This window comes from Erigeron canadensis, chromosome 9 (genome assembly GCF_010389155.1).
Source record: "Erigeron canadensis isolate Cc75 chromosome 9, C_canadensis_v1, whole genome shotgun sequence".
Taxonomy (NCBI): Eukaryota; Viridiplantae; Streptophyta; class Magnoliopsida; order Asterales; family Asteraceae; genus Erigeron; species Erigeron canadensis.
Genome location: NC_057769.1, coordinates 34199326 through 34214010, shown reverse-complemented (window position 1 = coordinate 34214010; position 14685 = coordinate 34199326). Strand labels below are relative to the sequence as shown.

General features: G+C 35.1%; 3 protein-coding genes and 2 pseudogenes across 3 annotated transcripts; all 5 read left to right on the top strand.

The window, feature by feature from the left end:
* The first annotated feature begins 1987 nt into the window (after positions 1-1987).
* On the top strand, positions 1988-2693 carry LOC122580832. Its single transcript, XM_043752987.1, has one exon. The coding sequence runs from the start codon at positions 1997-1999 to the stop codon at positions 2579-2581; it is 585 nt and encodes a 194-aa protein (XP_043608922.1). The 5' UTR covers positions 1988-1996; the 3' UTR covers positions 2582-2693.
* A 1083-nt stretch (positions 2694-3776) lies between these two features.
* Positions 3777-7920, top strand: LOC122581846 (4-coumarate--CoA ligase-like 7). The gene is made up of 6 exons (XM_043754152.1): positions 3777-4859; positions 5851-6040; positions 6132-6277; positions 7181-7248; positions 7391-7493; positions 7597-7920. The coding sequence occupies exons 1-6, from the start codon at positions 3864-3866 to the stop codon at positions 7708-7710; spliced, it is 1617 nt and encodes a 538-aa protein (XP_043610087.1). The 5' UTR covers positions 3777-3863; the 3' UTR covers positions 7711-7920.
* Positions 7921-8382: 462 nt separating this feature from the next.
* On the top strand, positions 8383-9970 carry LOC122583658 (annotated as a pseudogene).
* A 218-nt stretch (positions 9971-10188) lies between these two features.
* Positions 10189-12348, top strand: LOC122583657 (annotated as a pseudogene).
* A 1309-nt stretch (positions 12349-13657) lies between these two features.
* On the top strand, positions 13658-14509 carry LOC122584026 (probable ubiquitin-conjugating enzyme E2 25). Its single transcript, XM_043756388.1, has 2 exons — positions 13658-13957; positions 14044-14509. Exons 1-2 carry the CDS (start codon positions 13691-13693, stop codon positions 14293-14295), a joined length of 519 nt encoding a protein of 172 aa, XP_043612323.1. The 5' UTR covers positions 13658-13690; the 3' UTR covers positions 14296-14509.
* The last annotated feature ends 176 nt before the right edge of the window (positions 14510-14685 follow it).

Genomic DNA, 14685 nt, shown 5'->3' with positions numbered 1-14685 from the left:
GCTAATATGACAAACCACATGGACAATTTGTGACATTTTCTCTTTAATTTATATAGGTTTTGAAATTATATAGAACAAGACAAAATGCCCGTGCGTTGCGGCGGTAAGATGGTGGGGTGATAAGTTATAGAGTGTGATAGGTCATATGAGGTGATATGTCATAAAGTGTGATAGCTAATGCTTAATTAGTCGTACGGGTTCCGCCCTCGGATTTAAAAATTCGTCGAAAGTATATCAAATGACATCTCTAATGAAAGAGCATGAAATTTTAAGAACATCCATATAATTTTTATAATTTATCAATATACGGTTTTTGATATAAAAGATTTTGAATGAATTACAGTAATAAAATGATTTATGGAGGAGAGAGAAAAATGAGTGGTTGAGATTTGAGGAGAGAGAAAAATGAGTAATTGAGATTTGAGAAGAGAGAAAAATGAGTGATTGAGATGTATATAGATGTATTGTATATTATGCATTAGTAGGTGTACATTGTTGAAAAGCTAAAAAAATTTAGAGGGAACAAATGCTTTGTAATGTAGTAGAGATAGAGATTAAAATTAAATGAAAAATAAATGATAAGATGGAGATTAAGGGAAGTGGGAGAAAAGTGGCGCCAGTGATCCAGAAAAGATTGAGAAAAGTTAAGGATGAAAGTTTTTTATTTATGGTAAAATTTGAAGGGGTTGACCACTCACTCCTCTAGAGAAGTTATTAAGTTAGTAAAAATTGAATAGTTTCAAATTTTCTATGTAGATTCAAGAAAGAAATTTTATTTTTTGTTTTTCATTAAATAAAAAAAAGTTTAAAATCTTTAAACCAAACAATCCATAACTTTTAGGTAACTGAGTTTTTGGTTGATTAAATGAAAAATTAAATATATAATCATTTTTTATATTTATATATCTATATCTATATTAATCCAATAAAATAAATCACTCTTTTTTAACCTTTGAAAAACAAAAAAAAATGAGCTCTCTTTTATTCACTAATTTAAACAATCCTACCTAGTATACAAATAATACCCTTAATGAAATAATTTACAATATAGATCACTCAAACCTTAAAATATCTACATTACCACTTTTAACATTAATTGTTTTTACATTCACCACCATTGTCGTCCCCCACCGCCGTGCCCCCTGCCGCCCCACCATAGTTACCACCAGAGGCGGTACCAGAAAAAGATCTCGGAGGGGGAAAAATTAAAAAAATAATGAAATATAGATCTAAAAAGGGGCAAAATGTTGAAAACCTATAAGAAATTTTTAGAAATACATAACAAAATTTATATTTTGAAAGGAGCATTAGCCCCCCTTGCCCCTCCCCTTTGGGCACGCCCCTTGTCACCACCACCACCTTCGCAACCCGTCGCCGTCATTGCTACCCTTGTCGCCACCGCATTGCGATGTCTATTTTATATAAATAAAGCTTAAATTTGTTGTACACTTTTGAATCTTCATGCATGTTGTTTAAAGAGCAATGCTAATAAACAAAAATTTACCGACATATGTGACTTGTGACATTGACCTATTAATGGAAAAAGAGAGAAAAAAAAATTGATTTAATAGGGAAAATATGTGTTTATATTTTTTTTGTGAAAGTTATATATAAGTCTAGCATTTGTCCACCCTGTATAAAATAAGTTAACTTATGGTTCGTTGAAGTAGCAGATGATCAATATGTCGATTAAATTAAAGTTGTTATTGTCAAAGTTATAATTGTTTCCGAAATAGAATTTAAAAGAATGTAGTTTGAGCCTGTTGTGCCTATACACTGAAAATAAAATTATCGTCAACAAAATGCGTCTAAATAAATACAACATTTACCATCCATTTGTGAAAGTGTGAAACAAACAAAACAACATTCGATCCCAATTTCCATTTATAAGCAAAAATACTAGCACTAATGAAATAATTCTCATACACACACACACAAATTAAAGCGCTTTTAATCAAATCAAATTCATCTATATATACCTCAAAAAATCACAACTATGGACACAACAAATAAAGGAAGATCATCGCGAAAATGTCTCAAAATATGTTGTGGTGTGACAGCAGCTGTAATTGTCATTTTTATAGTTGTTTCTATAATCTTATATTTCACCGTCTTTAAGTTAAAAGACCCACAAATCATAGCACACCCAACAAACCTTGAAAACCTTCAAGTCCAAATGTACCCAAATATAAGCATAAACGCGACAATAGTTCTAACCTTGACCATAGATAACCGAAACTATGGAGGCTTTATTTTCAAGGACTCGATTGCAAACGTGTATTATCGTGAAATGTTAATAGCCGAGATCCCAGTTGAGCATGCTGAGGTTCCGGCCCGTGGTAGTTTAACCATGACAAGTCGTGCAAACATTACTGGTGGTAAAATGGCAACTGATCCTAATTTTTATATCGATATCGGAACAGGTTTTCTTAATTTTACCTCAACTTCGGTAATGCATGGGAAAGTTAAAGTTTTGAAGATTGTGAAAGTGGGAGCAAAGGTTGATAGTTTTTGTGATATCTCGGTCGACATTTTGAAGCAACAAGTCGACCCGAAGTGCCATTCCAAAGTCCAGTTTTAAAAGTATGCATGCCACTTGATAATTAATCATTTTCAAAAACATAAATTTGGCTTCAATTCTTTCGGTATATTTTTACATATGTATCGTTTTTTAAAAGAATACTACTATGTTTTGTGACTCTTAAAATCTCATGAGCAATTGAACATAGTTATATTTGCTTTTAGGTTGTAGCATAATTTAGTCTACTTATTTTAGTCTATGTATTATTTTCATTACTTGACAGTTAGAAAGTTAAACATATTCTTATATGTTCATATTTTATTTGCATATGTTTAAAAAAAATGCTTGAATCATTAGTTTATTACTCACAAATGAATTTTTTATGCATTTAGTTTAGACATGTAAAACACCCAATTAAAAAAATGTAAAGTGATACAAAACCGACAAATGAGTGGTAGTTATACAATTTCTTTCTCTTTTGACAAAAAGGTTACATTAACTTTTAAATCATTGAATGGAACTTTCTATAGACTCTAAAATAATCGAGTACTTAACTTAAAGATTGATACTTTTATATTGATCATAAAAATGAAAATGTAACATGATGTGACATTGTGATATAATTACCAACAAACTTTTCTTTATTACGAGTATTTTAGAATCATCATGTTAATATAAAATATCATACTGTTGATTTTGAAGAAGAATAACATCCATTTGTTCAGTGTCTCTTCTTTTTATTTACATAACAGAACTTATTTACACTATCTAAAAAAAACCTTATTTTTTGAAATATTGAAAATATGTATATTTTTATTTTCATCTAGTTTATTTTAAAATGTTTTTACATAAATTTTCCCTTAACACTAATGATTAAATTATACGATCAGTCTTTTATAATTTAAAATATTTATATGAACCCTTTATATTAATTATTTACATCACTCGACGCCTACAACACCAATAGTCGCACTCAGTACCACATCGTCTTTGGCTCTTAACCATAACCACCGTCATATTGCGCGTTTGTCCTTTTATTTCAATTAAACGAGATACGTGCTGAAGTCACGGCAACATGTACATTATTTATACACCATAAATTATAGTCGTATTATAAAATGACTCAAAACACGACAAAGTAAACACTTGCATTTTGACTTCCAATCTCTTTCATGATTTCATATTCATCTCAAAAGACAATAAAGAAAACCTTGACATCCGATCCAATCTCATTTCCATTTTCATTTTCATTTTCATCTTCTTTTTTATCTTCATCTCCATCTTCTTTCTTTCCTATGCTAGCTTCTTCTTCTTCTTCTAACAATCTCCATATCCAATAACAATGGCTACACCTCAAAAACAACTCAATTTCTACAACCCGAAAACCGGTATCTACACATCTACAAGACCACCAATACTCTCCCTTCCACAATCACACCAAACTTCCATAGTTGACTTCCTTTTTCGCGATATCAAAACTCACTCAAACTCTCCAGCTTTAATAGACCCTCACACAAACACCATCATCACTTTCAGCCAACTTAAACAAAAAATCGAACAATTCGCAAACATGCTACACAACATGTTCCACATATCCAAAAACAATGTTGTACTTATATATTCTCCAAACTCCATTATGTTCCCTATCGCCTTTTTCGCGGTCACTTCACTTGGCGGGATAGTCACAACTGCCAATCCGTTATATACCGTTAACGAACTTTCCCACCAAATAAATGACTCAAATCCAAAACTCATTATTTCCGTTACAGAGCTTTTAAATAAAGTCAACGGGTTTAAAATTCCGTTACTAGATTTAAATGACTATGATAAATTAAGTGTAACTCTTTTGAAAAAGCAACATCCGTTTGAAAAAAATATTGTTTTTCAAACGGATGTTGCTGCCATCTTGTACTCATCCGGGACAACCGGGCTGAGTAAAGGAGTGGTACTGACACATAAAGGTATAATTGCGGCGTCATTAATGGTGACGGCGGATCAAGAAATGTATAAAGAAGGGAAAAGTGTGTTTTTGTGTGTGGTCCCTTTGTTTCATATAATGGGACTTGTGACGTTTACGTATTCACAGCTGCAACGAGGGAACGCAATGGTTGTTATGACGAGGTTTGAAATTGAGAAAGCGTTGGAAGCTATTGAGAAATATAAGGTGACTCATTTGTATACTGCACCGCCTGTTGTCGTGGCGTTGGTGAAACAACCCGCGGTTGTCAAGAGGTTTGATACTTCGTCGTTGGTTGAAATTGGGTCGGGTGCTGCTCCTTTAGGAAAAGATGTTATGGATGAATGTTCTAAAGTTTTTCCTCAAGCTAAGGTTTTACAAGTGAGTTATCTATATCTATACTCTATACTATATTATAAAGCAGATCTCCCCTGTTTACATTTTAAGTTTCAACATTTACTTTCCCAAAATGCCCATATTTCAATTCTCTATTTACCTAACACCCTTTCTCTCTCCTCAAATCTCAACCAATCATTTGTTTCCTCTCTCCTCCATAAATCATTTATTTCTCCAATTGATTCAAAATCTTTTATCTCAAAAACCGTACAATCATAAATTATAAAAGTTATATGGGTGTTCTTAAAATTCCATGCTCTTTCATTAGAGATGTCATTCGATATACTTTTGACGAATTTTTAAATCCGAGGGCGGAGCCCATACGGCTAAGGTATTTGGCTATCACACTCTATGACTTATCAACCCTACCATCTCACCGCCGCAACGCGCGGGTACTTGCTCTCGTAATACTAACTTTTAAGTATAATTGATTGATTAAATGGTTTGATTTTGATATAGCAGTTAAGTACTTAACATTATAGTTGATTTTTTAGGGGATCATTTGATATCATAAGCAGAGGTTGGTTAACCAAAACACTAGATACTAGTTATTGCAGCAATCACTTTTAAAATGCACATCCAAACATGTGTAAAACGCCCGGAAATGAATAAGTAGGTCACCGCTATATGTTGGGACTTATATGAGTTTCTTTCAGTGTTTAGGCATGGCAAGATCATGGCTAAGGGTGGGTATAATTATGTCTGTTAGGTATTAGGTAATCACTATACTTAGGGAGCTCGACAGGCGATTTTGAAGCCTTTAGGTGTGATCATGGCCAAAGTTAGGCAGGTTGAGTATATTTTTATGTGTAGGTATGAAAAAGGCTGTTACAGTTTTTCCTAGTCAACTTTTTACTTGGTTTTCCTTAGCACAATATAAGAATCGACGTGTAAAATTCTTTAATGTGTTTGCTATTGTCAATATAATATTTATAAGATTTCAAAAGTAATTAAAATGGGTATCATATTTTGGTAGGGGTATGGGATGACAGAAACTGGTGGAATTATATCAATCGAGGATCCAAAGATAGGATCTCGCCATTCAGGTTCATCAGGAGCTCTTTCCCCTGGAATGGAAGCTCAAATCATACATATAGAAACATTAAAACCTCTCCCTCCTAACCAATTAGGAGAAATATGGGTTCGTGGGCCGAATTTGATGAAAGGTAATTCACCAGCATTACTTGAGTAACTTCACAAACACCCAACCTTCTTGATTACGAACTCATCCATATTATCATGAATATGTGTATATAGAGTATTTTCATAACAAAGAAGCTACAGAGCAGACCTTAGACAAACAAGGCTGGTTGCACACGGGTGATCTTGGTTATTTTGATGAAGAAGGGAGAATATATGTAGTGGATCGACTGAAAGAGCTTATCAAGTATAAAGCGTATCAGGTAACTTCATCTTTTACATTAGTAAACATGCAGCCTGATCATATAGTTTTAATAAATATAGATAACTGAATATATATATATCTGAGTTGGTGAATCCATTAACTTTGATACAGGCTAATCTAAATTGACTTTTATACGTTGAACTTTGTAACTTCAATTATGGATTGTTAAAACTTAAAAGGTGCCTAAATTGACCTTCATAAATTGGTTGCTGTCATAAAACAATTTTATCTCGGATTCAAATTATATTATTAGTTGCAATTTATCAATCTGCCAATCTCAAATAACAATATATTATAATCATTATTTTTAAGGAGGCAAATTGGGTGGGTGGGTATTTCAGATAATGAGTCAAGACAAATTCATGCTGACACGGGTCATAGCTTAACACGGGTCATAACATGTTGAACTATCTGCTTGTAAACTTTAAAACTTAAGTTATCCCATGTTCAGAGGAGTATGATATGCTAAACATAATACCTCGTAAAATGGTAAACATAAGACATCTGCATTTCAGAATCATATTATATGGTTACCCGCAATCTGTTCTTCTGACAATCTCAAACAAGATAATCACAATTATGAGGAAGCAATATAGGCAGGTGAGTGAATCAGATAATGTGTTTAGAGGAGTTCAGGTTTTGTTGGTACGGGTCAAAACAAGTTTAACGTTTCTGCCAATCCTAACATAGTCACTATATCAGTGAGGCCAGTTGTTGCAAGTTGACTAGATAATGGTCAAGATGGGGTTGGGTTGACTTTCAACTCATTTGCCTCATTCCCTTTGTAGGTATTTCTTTTAGTTGAATAATTTGACCCGTTTGGGATAAAAGAATACAGATATTGATCCATTCATGTATACACGGTCAGAAATGGCATCTCTAACTATCAACTTCTTCTTAGGTGGCACCTGCAGAGCTTGAAGGGCTGCTAGTTACTCACCCTGAAATAATGGACGCTGCAGTTATCCCGTAAGTTAATTAGCTACTTCTTTTAATTAAAACATCCAAACTGTTTGGATGCCTAATGTAGGTCCCTAGGTTAATTAATAGATTAATGACTTTAAGCAATCATATTTTACCCAACTTATAAAAAAATCTTCAAAATTTGTAGATATCCAGACGAGGAAGCAGGTGAAATCCCAATGGCATATGTTGTTCGTAAAGTTGGAAGCTCACTTACTGGTGAAGAGGTTCAAAACTTCATTGCAAAACAGGTAATAAAAACTAAAAAAAAAAACTGTTAGCTAAAAACTATGAAGATATAAACGAACATAATATCTCTTACTTCTCAATAATAATCTGCTCTCATTTTTTCAGGTTGCACCATTTAAAAGAATACGAAAAGTAGCATTCATCGACATAATTCCAAAAGCAGCTTCAGGGAAGATTTTGAGAAGGGAACTTAGGCAAAAAGTTCAATCTAAAATCTGAGGCTTACTACAAGCTCGTTCTAATACAATCTTTTTCTACGCAAGCCCATGAATGAATAATCTTTCGGGAGTTTAAGGACATAACGATTTATATTTGTTAAATTTTTATGAAATACGTATAGAATAGAATAAGCTTGGGTTACACTGAAAGCTTTGGATGTATCGTTACTTTAGACGACTACAGAATTTTTACATCTTGTTTACCTCTTTATTGAACATCTAATTAAGCATTGATTGCTTGTTATCAAGGTTTTACTGATATTTGATACCAGGTTAGATACTTAGACCTGACTCAAAAGTTCAGGATCAGACTGGGATAAGGCTTGAATTTCTTTTATTTGGGTAAAGAGAATGAAAAAAAATATACAAACAAGCACACTTGGGCCCGAAACTATATAATGGTTACCCAAGTTGCACAAAAAGAAATAAACCATATAGGGATTCCAGACAGTCCCCAAAATACCCTGTTAGATCAATATACAACTAGAACTAGCAATCTAAAATGATGATATGCCAATTTTTTAAATAAACCATATAAGGGTTAGGGTTTGGGTGGGGAAGAACATTATCAAATTTGACCTTTTTATTAATTATATATATATAAAAAATTATATAAATAAGTTTTATTTAATTAATCATAATATATATAGTATCTACGATTATAAAATTGCCCATGGAACAGAAAGATCTTCTTGATTATCCTTTAGGGACATTCCGGTCCCCGGTTTGTTGTGAGGTGGACAAAGTACTGATAAGCGATGGAATGAATATCTTAAGAGGCCAACCTATGTTTATTATGAAGACTTCATCCCCTTCCAGTTACGTCCCAATGTCTTTATCTGATGAATCCCAAAAGTCACGGTTTAAGAAGTCTTTAGATGGTCTTTCAAATCTGCCACCAGTATCGTCGTCGTTAGTTGACAAGCTACTAGAAGCTATTGCTGCTGCTACTGCTAAAGATACCGGCGGTAGCAGCAGCAGAATGGTAACTATTCCTGACGACGTTATGAAAAGATACGAAACCTTCAAGAAGTTTGATACTGTCTTGGACCATTCTGACCATCTTTTTTCGGCTTACACTTGTGAAATGAAGCATGTAAGTAATTATATACTCGTATGTATTATGCTTTTGTTGTTGTTGATGCTAGCTAGCTTCTGTTACTTTATAATGAGTTTCACATGCATACATTTTTAATTATATGTTTCAGCCGGCCTGGACTAACACTATCGAACAAGAGTGGGGAATTCTTAAGCAACACTTACCCGGTATATATAATACCAACTCGTTGATTTGTTTGGATATATATATATATATGTGCACATATATTACAAGTTTCTTTTTTTTATATATATATTTGGAATAGAGACTATATTTGTGAGGGCTTATGAGTCGAGGATGGATCTTTTTAAGAGCTGTAATTATCGGAAGAGAGGGGACTCCTTATCATAATGGTCTCTTCTTCTTTGATCTGTTTCTCCCAAACAAGTATCCTTATACGCCGCCTGTATGTCACCATCATGCATCCTTCTGATTGTATTTTCATACACATACACATACATATTAATGCTGGTTAGTCTGAATGAATAATTTGACTTTATCTTTTTTGTCTTCAGCGTATTCGCTATCACTCTCGCGGCCTTGGTATCAATCCAAATTTCAATACGTTTGGTGAAGTTTGTTTAAGCCTCCTCAAGGAAAATTTGTGGGTACCTGGCATGAATATGCGCAATCTTCTTGTCTCTATTCAGGGTCAGATTTTTAACACAAAGCCTTACTTCAATGGACTTGAAAACACAACTGCTAGAGGCTCTGTATCTGGGGAGTACCTTTCCTTTCTATACAACGAGAACACCATTGTGAAATCACTGAAAACAATGGTCTATACCATGAAAGAACCACCCAAGGTAAGATGTCTTTATTTTTGAGCTACTTGTTTTATATGGTTAACTACTAATTTGGTGTTGTTGGACGGATGATATGCATGTATGTGCGTGATATCCTAGTGCCATGTATAGCTTATATGGAAGGTCTGCAAGTCGGGTGTCTTGTTAGTGATGCCAATTTGACATGCTCAATTGAGTTCAAGAATGACGTGGCATCATGCATCAAGTCCCTGGCAGACACTTTTAACAAAATTGGAGCAAAGGAAGCTCAGGATTTTGTTCCTCTAGTTAGAAAGCGGAAGGCGTTTATAGATCAAGACATCAACAATGCAGTGAGCAAAAAGAGGATGGTACAAGTTTCTTTCTTTGCTTGTTAAATTAGGAGTGTAATAGACTAGTATGCCCATCTCTACATCTCTAACATACCCAAATGTGTCTCTACGTACAAGCCTTTTAACCGAGATTACTTTCTTGTTACAAGTTGCAGGACTATGAAGTATGTCATGGCTTAGACCACAATAATTTTGTGTCATGGAGTTGGAATGTCAGCGCCTCCAGGGATTGTTTGGTGACTAAGGTTCTGGTCAAGGATGGAATGAAAGTTGAAATCGGGCAACCATTGTATGTTGAAGATGTAACATATTTCAAGGTTCGGAATCAACCATGGATCTCTGTTGGCTGTTGCTTTCTTAATAGTGAATGTTATCTTGTCACATGTCTATTATTATTCATGTCTTGTTCTATGGTTTCCAGGATGGTGCACAGATTAACAAGGGTCCACATATAATATCAGGGGTTCCTAATAAAGAGGTTTTGGAAAGGTATAAAAACTTCAAGAAGTTTGACTCTGTTGTGGACCACTCTGATCACTTCTTTTCAGCGCATAATTTTCCTATGAACCAGGTATGTGCTTGTCTTTCAGCGTTTATACATAATACGTTGTTGTAACCTTTCATCACTTCCATATGTATGAATATTCAGCCGCCAAAAGACTGGGCCAACGTGATAAAGAAAGAGTGGAGGATTCTTTAGGAACAATTGCCTGGTATGCCAGTTAGTTAGATATATCTAAGCTTTTATTTCAAGCTTAATCATCGATGTTGGGGTTATGTTTAAATGAGTTCCTTTGATTTGGTTACAGAGACCATTTTTGTGAGGGTTTATCAATCAAGGATGGATCTTTTAAGAGCTATGATTATCGGGCCGAAGGGGACTCCTTATCATGGTGGTCTCTTCTTCTTTGATGTGTGTTTCCCTAGCAACTATCCTGACAGCCCACCTGTATGTCGTCGATCTCTGCCTTCTTCTTGATGCTAATCATGTATAGAACATACTCACACAAACACGCCTACATAATGCTAGTTAGTTTAAACCTGTCCAATGAATTGGTGATTTTTTGTTACAGTTTGTGAACTATTACTCTCGTGGCATTGACATCAATCCTAATATGTACGAGTGTGGTACGGTTCGTTTGAGCCTTCCAAAAACAAATGGTGGCCTGGAGCCAATGTGGTTGCCTGGCAGTACGACATTGCTTCAACTGCTCGTCTCCATACAGAATGACTTTTTGAACACAAAGCCTTTATTCAATGACCCTACATATGCACTTATGAGAAACACGCAATGTGGAGAACAGGCTTCATTCCAGTACAACGAAATGACTCTTATAAAATCACTCAAAACAATGTTGTATACCATGATCAAGCCACCCAAGGTGTGAGGTTTTTTTCATTCTTCTATCTCCCTACTTGTTTAGTATGTTTATCTGATGAAATAGTGTTGGATGACATATGCAGAACTTTGAGGATTTTGTGGTTGGACATTTTCACAAGCATGGACGTGATATATTAATGACAACATGTAACAAGAAGCCATGCTCAGTCGCGTTCAAGAATGGATTGGTCACCGATTTGAGATCTGTTGTAGTTGCATTTGGGCAAGTCGGGGCATTTGTCCGGACGATCTTAGAGGTGAAATTGATGGAAAATGATGTAATCCTATGACACAATTTCTTTAGTCCAAATCTCAACGTGCGTGGTGAAGTATTTTTGGACCTTCTCAATGCAATTTGGGTACCTGGCATGAATATGCGCAATCTTCTGGTCGCTATCCAGGATCTGATGTTTAACACGAATCCTTACTTTGATGCACATGGAAATCTATTTGCTAGAGGCTATGTATCCGGGGAGTATCTTTCCTTTCTATATAACGAAAACACCATTGTGAAATCACTGAAAACAATGGTTTATACCATGAAGAAACCACCGAAAGTAAGATTTTTTTTAATATTTCAGAGCTACTTAATTTGTTTGGTCAACTACTAATTAATCTGGTGTTTGGATCGATGATATGCATGCATGTAGAACTTTGAGGATTTGGTGGTTGGTCATTTTCGAATGCATGTGCGTGATATCCTAGTGCTATGTATAGCTTATATGGAAGGTCTGCAAGTTGGTTGTCTTGTTAGTGATGTCGATGTGACATGCTCAATTGAGTTCAAGAATGATGTGGCGATATGCATCAAGTCCCTTGTAGACGCTTTTAACAAAATTGGGGCAAAGGAAGCTCAAAATTTCGTTTCTCTAGTTCGAAAGAGGAAGGTGTTTATAGATCAAGACATCAACAATGCAGTGAGCAAAAAGAGGATGGTACAAGTTTTTTTCTTTCCTTGTCAAATTAGGAGTGTAGTATACTAGTATGCCCATCTCTAGTAGTTCAATACTGTTATAAAGGCATGTTTTGTGTGTGTCTTCAATCACCCAAAAAGATTCAGTAATGCAGTGAACAGAAATAGTTTCTTTTTCAGTCTTGTCTATGTCTCAAATTTACAATCATGAGTACTAAGTTCATTTGTATTGTACATGTGTGTTTCGGTATCTTTGTTCAGTTCACTTGGAAAATAGTATTTGTTTTTTCTTTTTGTTACGTGTATCTTTGTCTACATGTGGACTTGTGGCTATCCCATGAGTTTCTTTACTTCATTGCATATTGGTTTTTCACTTTGGCATTCGAAAGTGTTCACAAAAAAAAATACATTTATATAGGTACACCTTTTTAAAGGGGAACAGCTTTCTCTACAAGCCTTTTAAGTGAGATAGTTTCTTATTACAAATTGCAGGACTATGAAGTATGTCATGGCTTGGACGATAATTATGTGTCATGGAGTTGGAAGGTCAGCGCCTCCAAGGATTGTTTTGTGACTAAGGTTCTGGTCAAGGATGGAATGAAAGTTGAAATTGGGTAACCTTTGTATGTTGAAGATGTAACATATGTCATGGTTCGATATCCAATCATAGATCTCTGTTACTTAGTCTGTATATGCTTTCTATTTCATGAAAGTTATCTTCTCACATGTATATTTGTGTCCTGTTCTATGGTCTTCCAGGATGTTAGCCAGATTCACAAGGGTTCACATGTAATAGCAGCCGTTGCTAATAAAGATGTTTTGGGAAGATATAAAAACTTCAAGAAGTTTGACTATGTTGTGGACCACTCTGATCACTTATTTTCAGCGCATAATTTTTCAATGAACCAGGTATGTGTTTGTCTTTCGGTGTTCATACATAATATGTTGATTTTACCTTTCATCACTTCCATATGTACGCATTTTCAGCCACCAAAAGACTGGGTCAACTTGATAAAGGAAGAGTGGAGGATTCTTGAGGAACAATTGCCTGGTATGCCAGTTAATTAGATATAGCAATGAATGGATATCAGCTTTTTGTTTATACTTGCCTAAGCTTTTATGTCAAGCTTAATCATCGATGCTGGGGTTATGTTTAAATGAGTTCCTTTATTTTGGTTATAGAGACCATTTTTGTGAGGGTTTATCAATCAAGGATGGATCTTTTAAGAGCTGTAATTATCGGGCCGAAGGGAACTCCTTATCATGGCGGTCTCTTCTTCTTTGATATGTGTTTCCCTAGCAACTATCCTGACAGCCCGCCTGTATGTCAACTCTGCTCTCTTCTTGATGCTTATATAGAAAACATACTCACACAGACACACCTACATAGTCTTAACCTGCCCAATAAATTGGTGATTTTTTGTTACAGTTTGTGAACTACTATTCTCGTGGCATTGGCATCAATCCTAATATGTACGAGTGTGGTACAGTTTGTTTGAGCCTTCCCAAAACGAATGGTGGCCTGGAGCCGATGTGGTCGCCTGGCAGTTCGACTATGCTTCAACTGCTCGTCGCCATACAGAATCGCTTTTTGAACGCGAAGCCCTTATTCAATGACCCTACATATGCACTTATGAGAGACACACAATATGGCGAACAGGCTTCATTCCAATACAACGAAATGACTCTTATAAAATCACTTAAAACAATGTTGTATACCATGATCCGGCCACCCAAGGTGAGGCTGAGTTTTTTCTCTTTTTCTTCTACTTCACTACTTGTTTAGTATGATTATCTGATCGGATGTTGTTGGATGACATGCAGAACTTTGAGGATTTTGTGGCTGGACATTTTCACAATCATGGACGTGGTATTTTAGTGACGACATGTAACAAGAAGCCCTGCTCAGTCACATTCAAGAATGAATTGGCCAGAAATTTTAGACCCGTTGCAGCTGCATTTGCACAAATCGGGGCAGTTGGCCGGACAATCTTAATTTTGAAATTGAAGGAAGATGAAGTAATCCTTGAGATGACGGAGGGAACGATCTGTCCTAACACCCCATCTCGGAACTAAAGAAATTGTGTCACATCTAAACGTAAGCAATAATGCAAGGAGGGGCGTACGGATCTAATGTATTAGTAGCTATGTCATAGGACCTATCTTAGATTTTTCTTTAAAAAAAAATAGAGCTTATATGATATGTGTTTTTATGACGCATGCTATTATTTTGTGAAGACCTACCTTATACGAGAAATATAAATGAATATGGATTAAGTTCTATGATGAACAAAGTAGTTTTCAATCTAACCATTGAACTGGTTGTTGAATTCTAAAAATCAGATTTTATGTTTTAATGCAACTCTTGGTTAAAATCTTCGTGAAGGAGATGATAGAGGGGAACCTCTTTAGCTTAGCCAAGATGTCAGCCATGTGAGGAGGGGCACTGTAGCTTAGCTTTTCTAA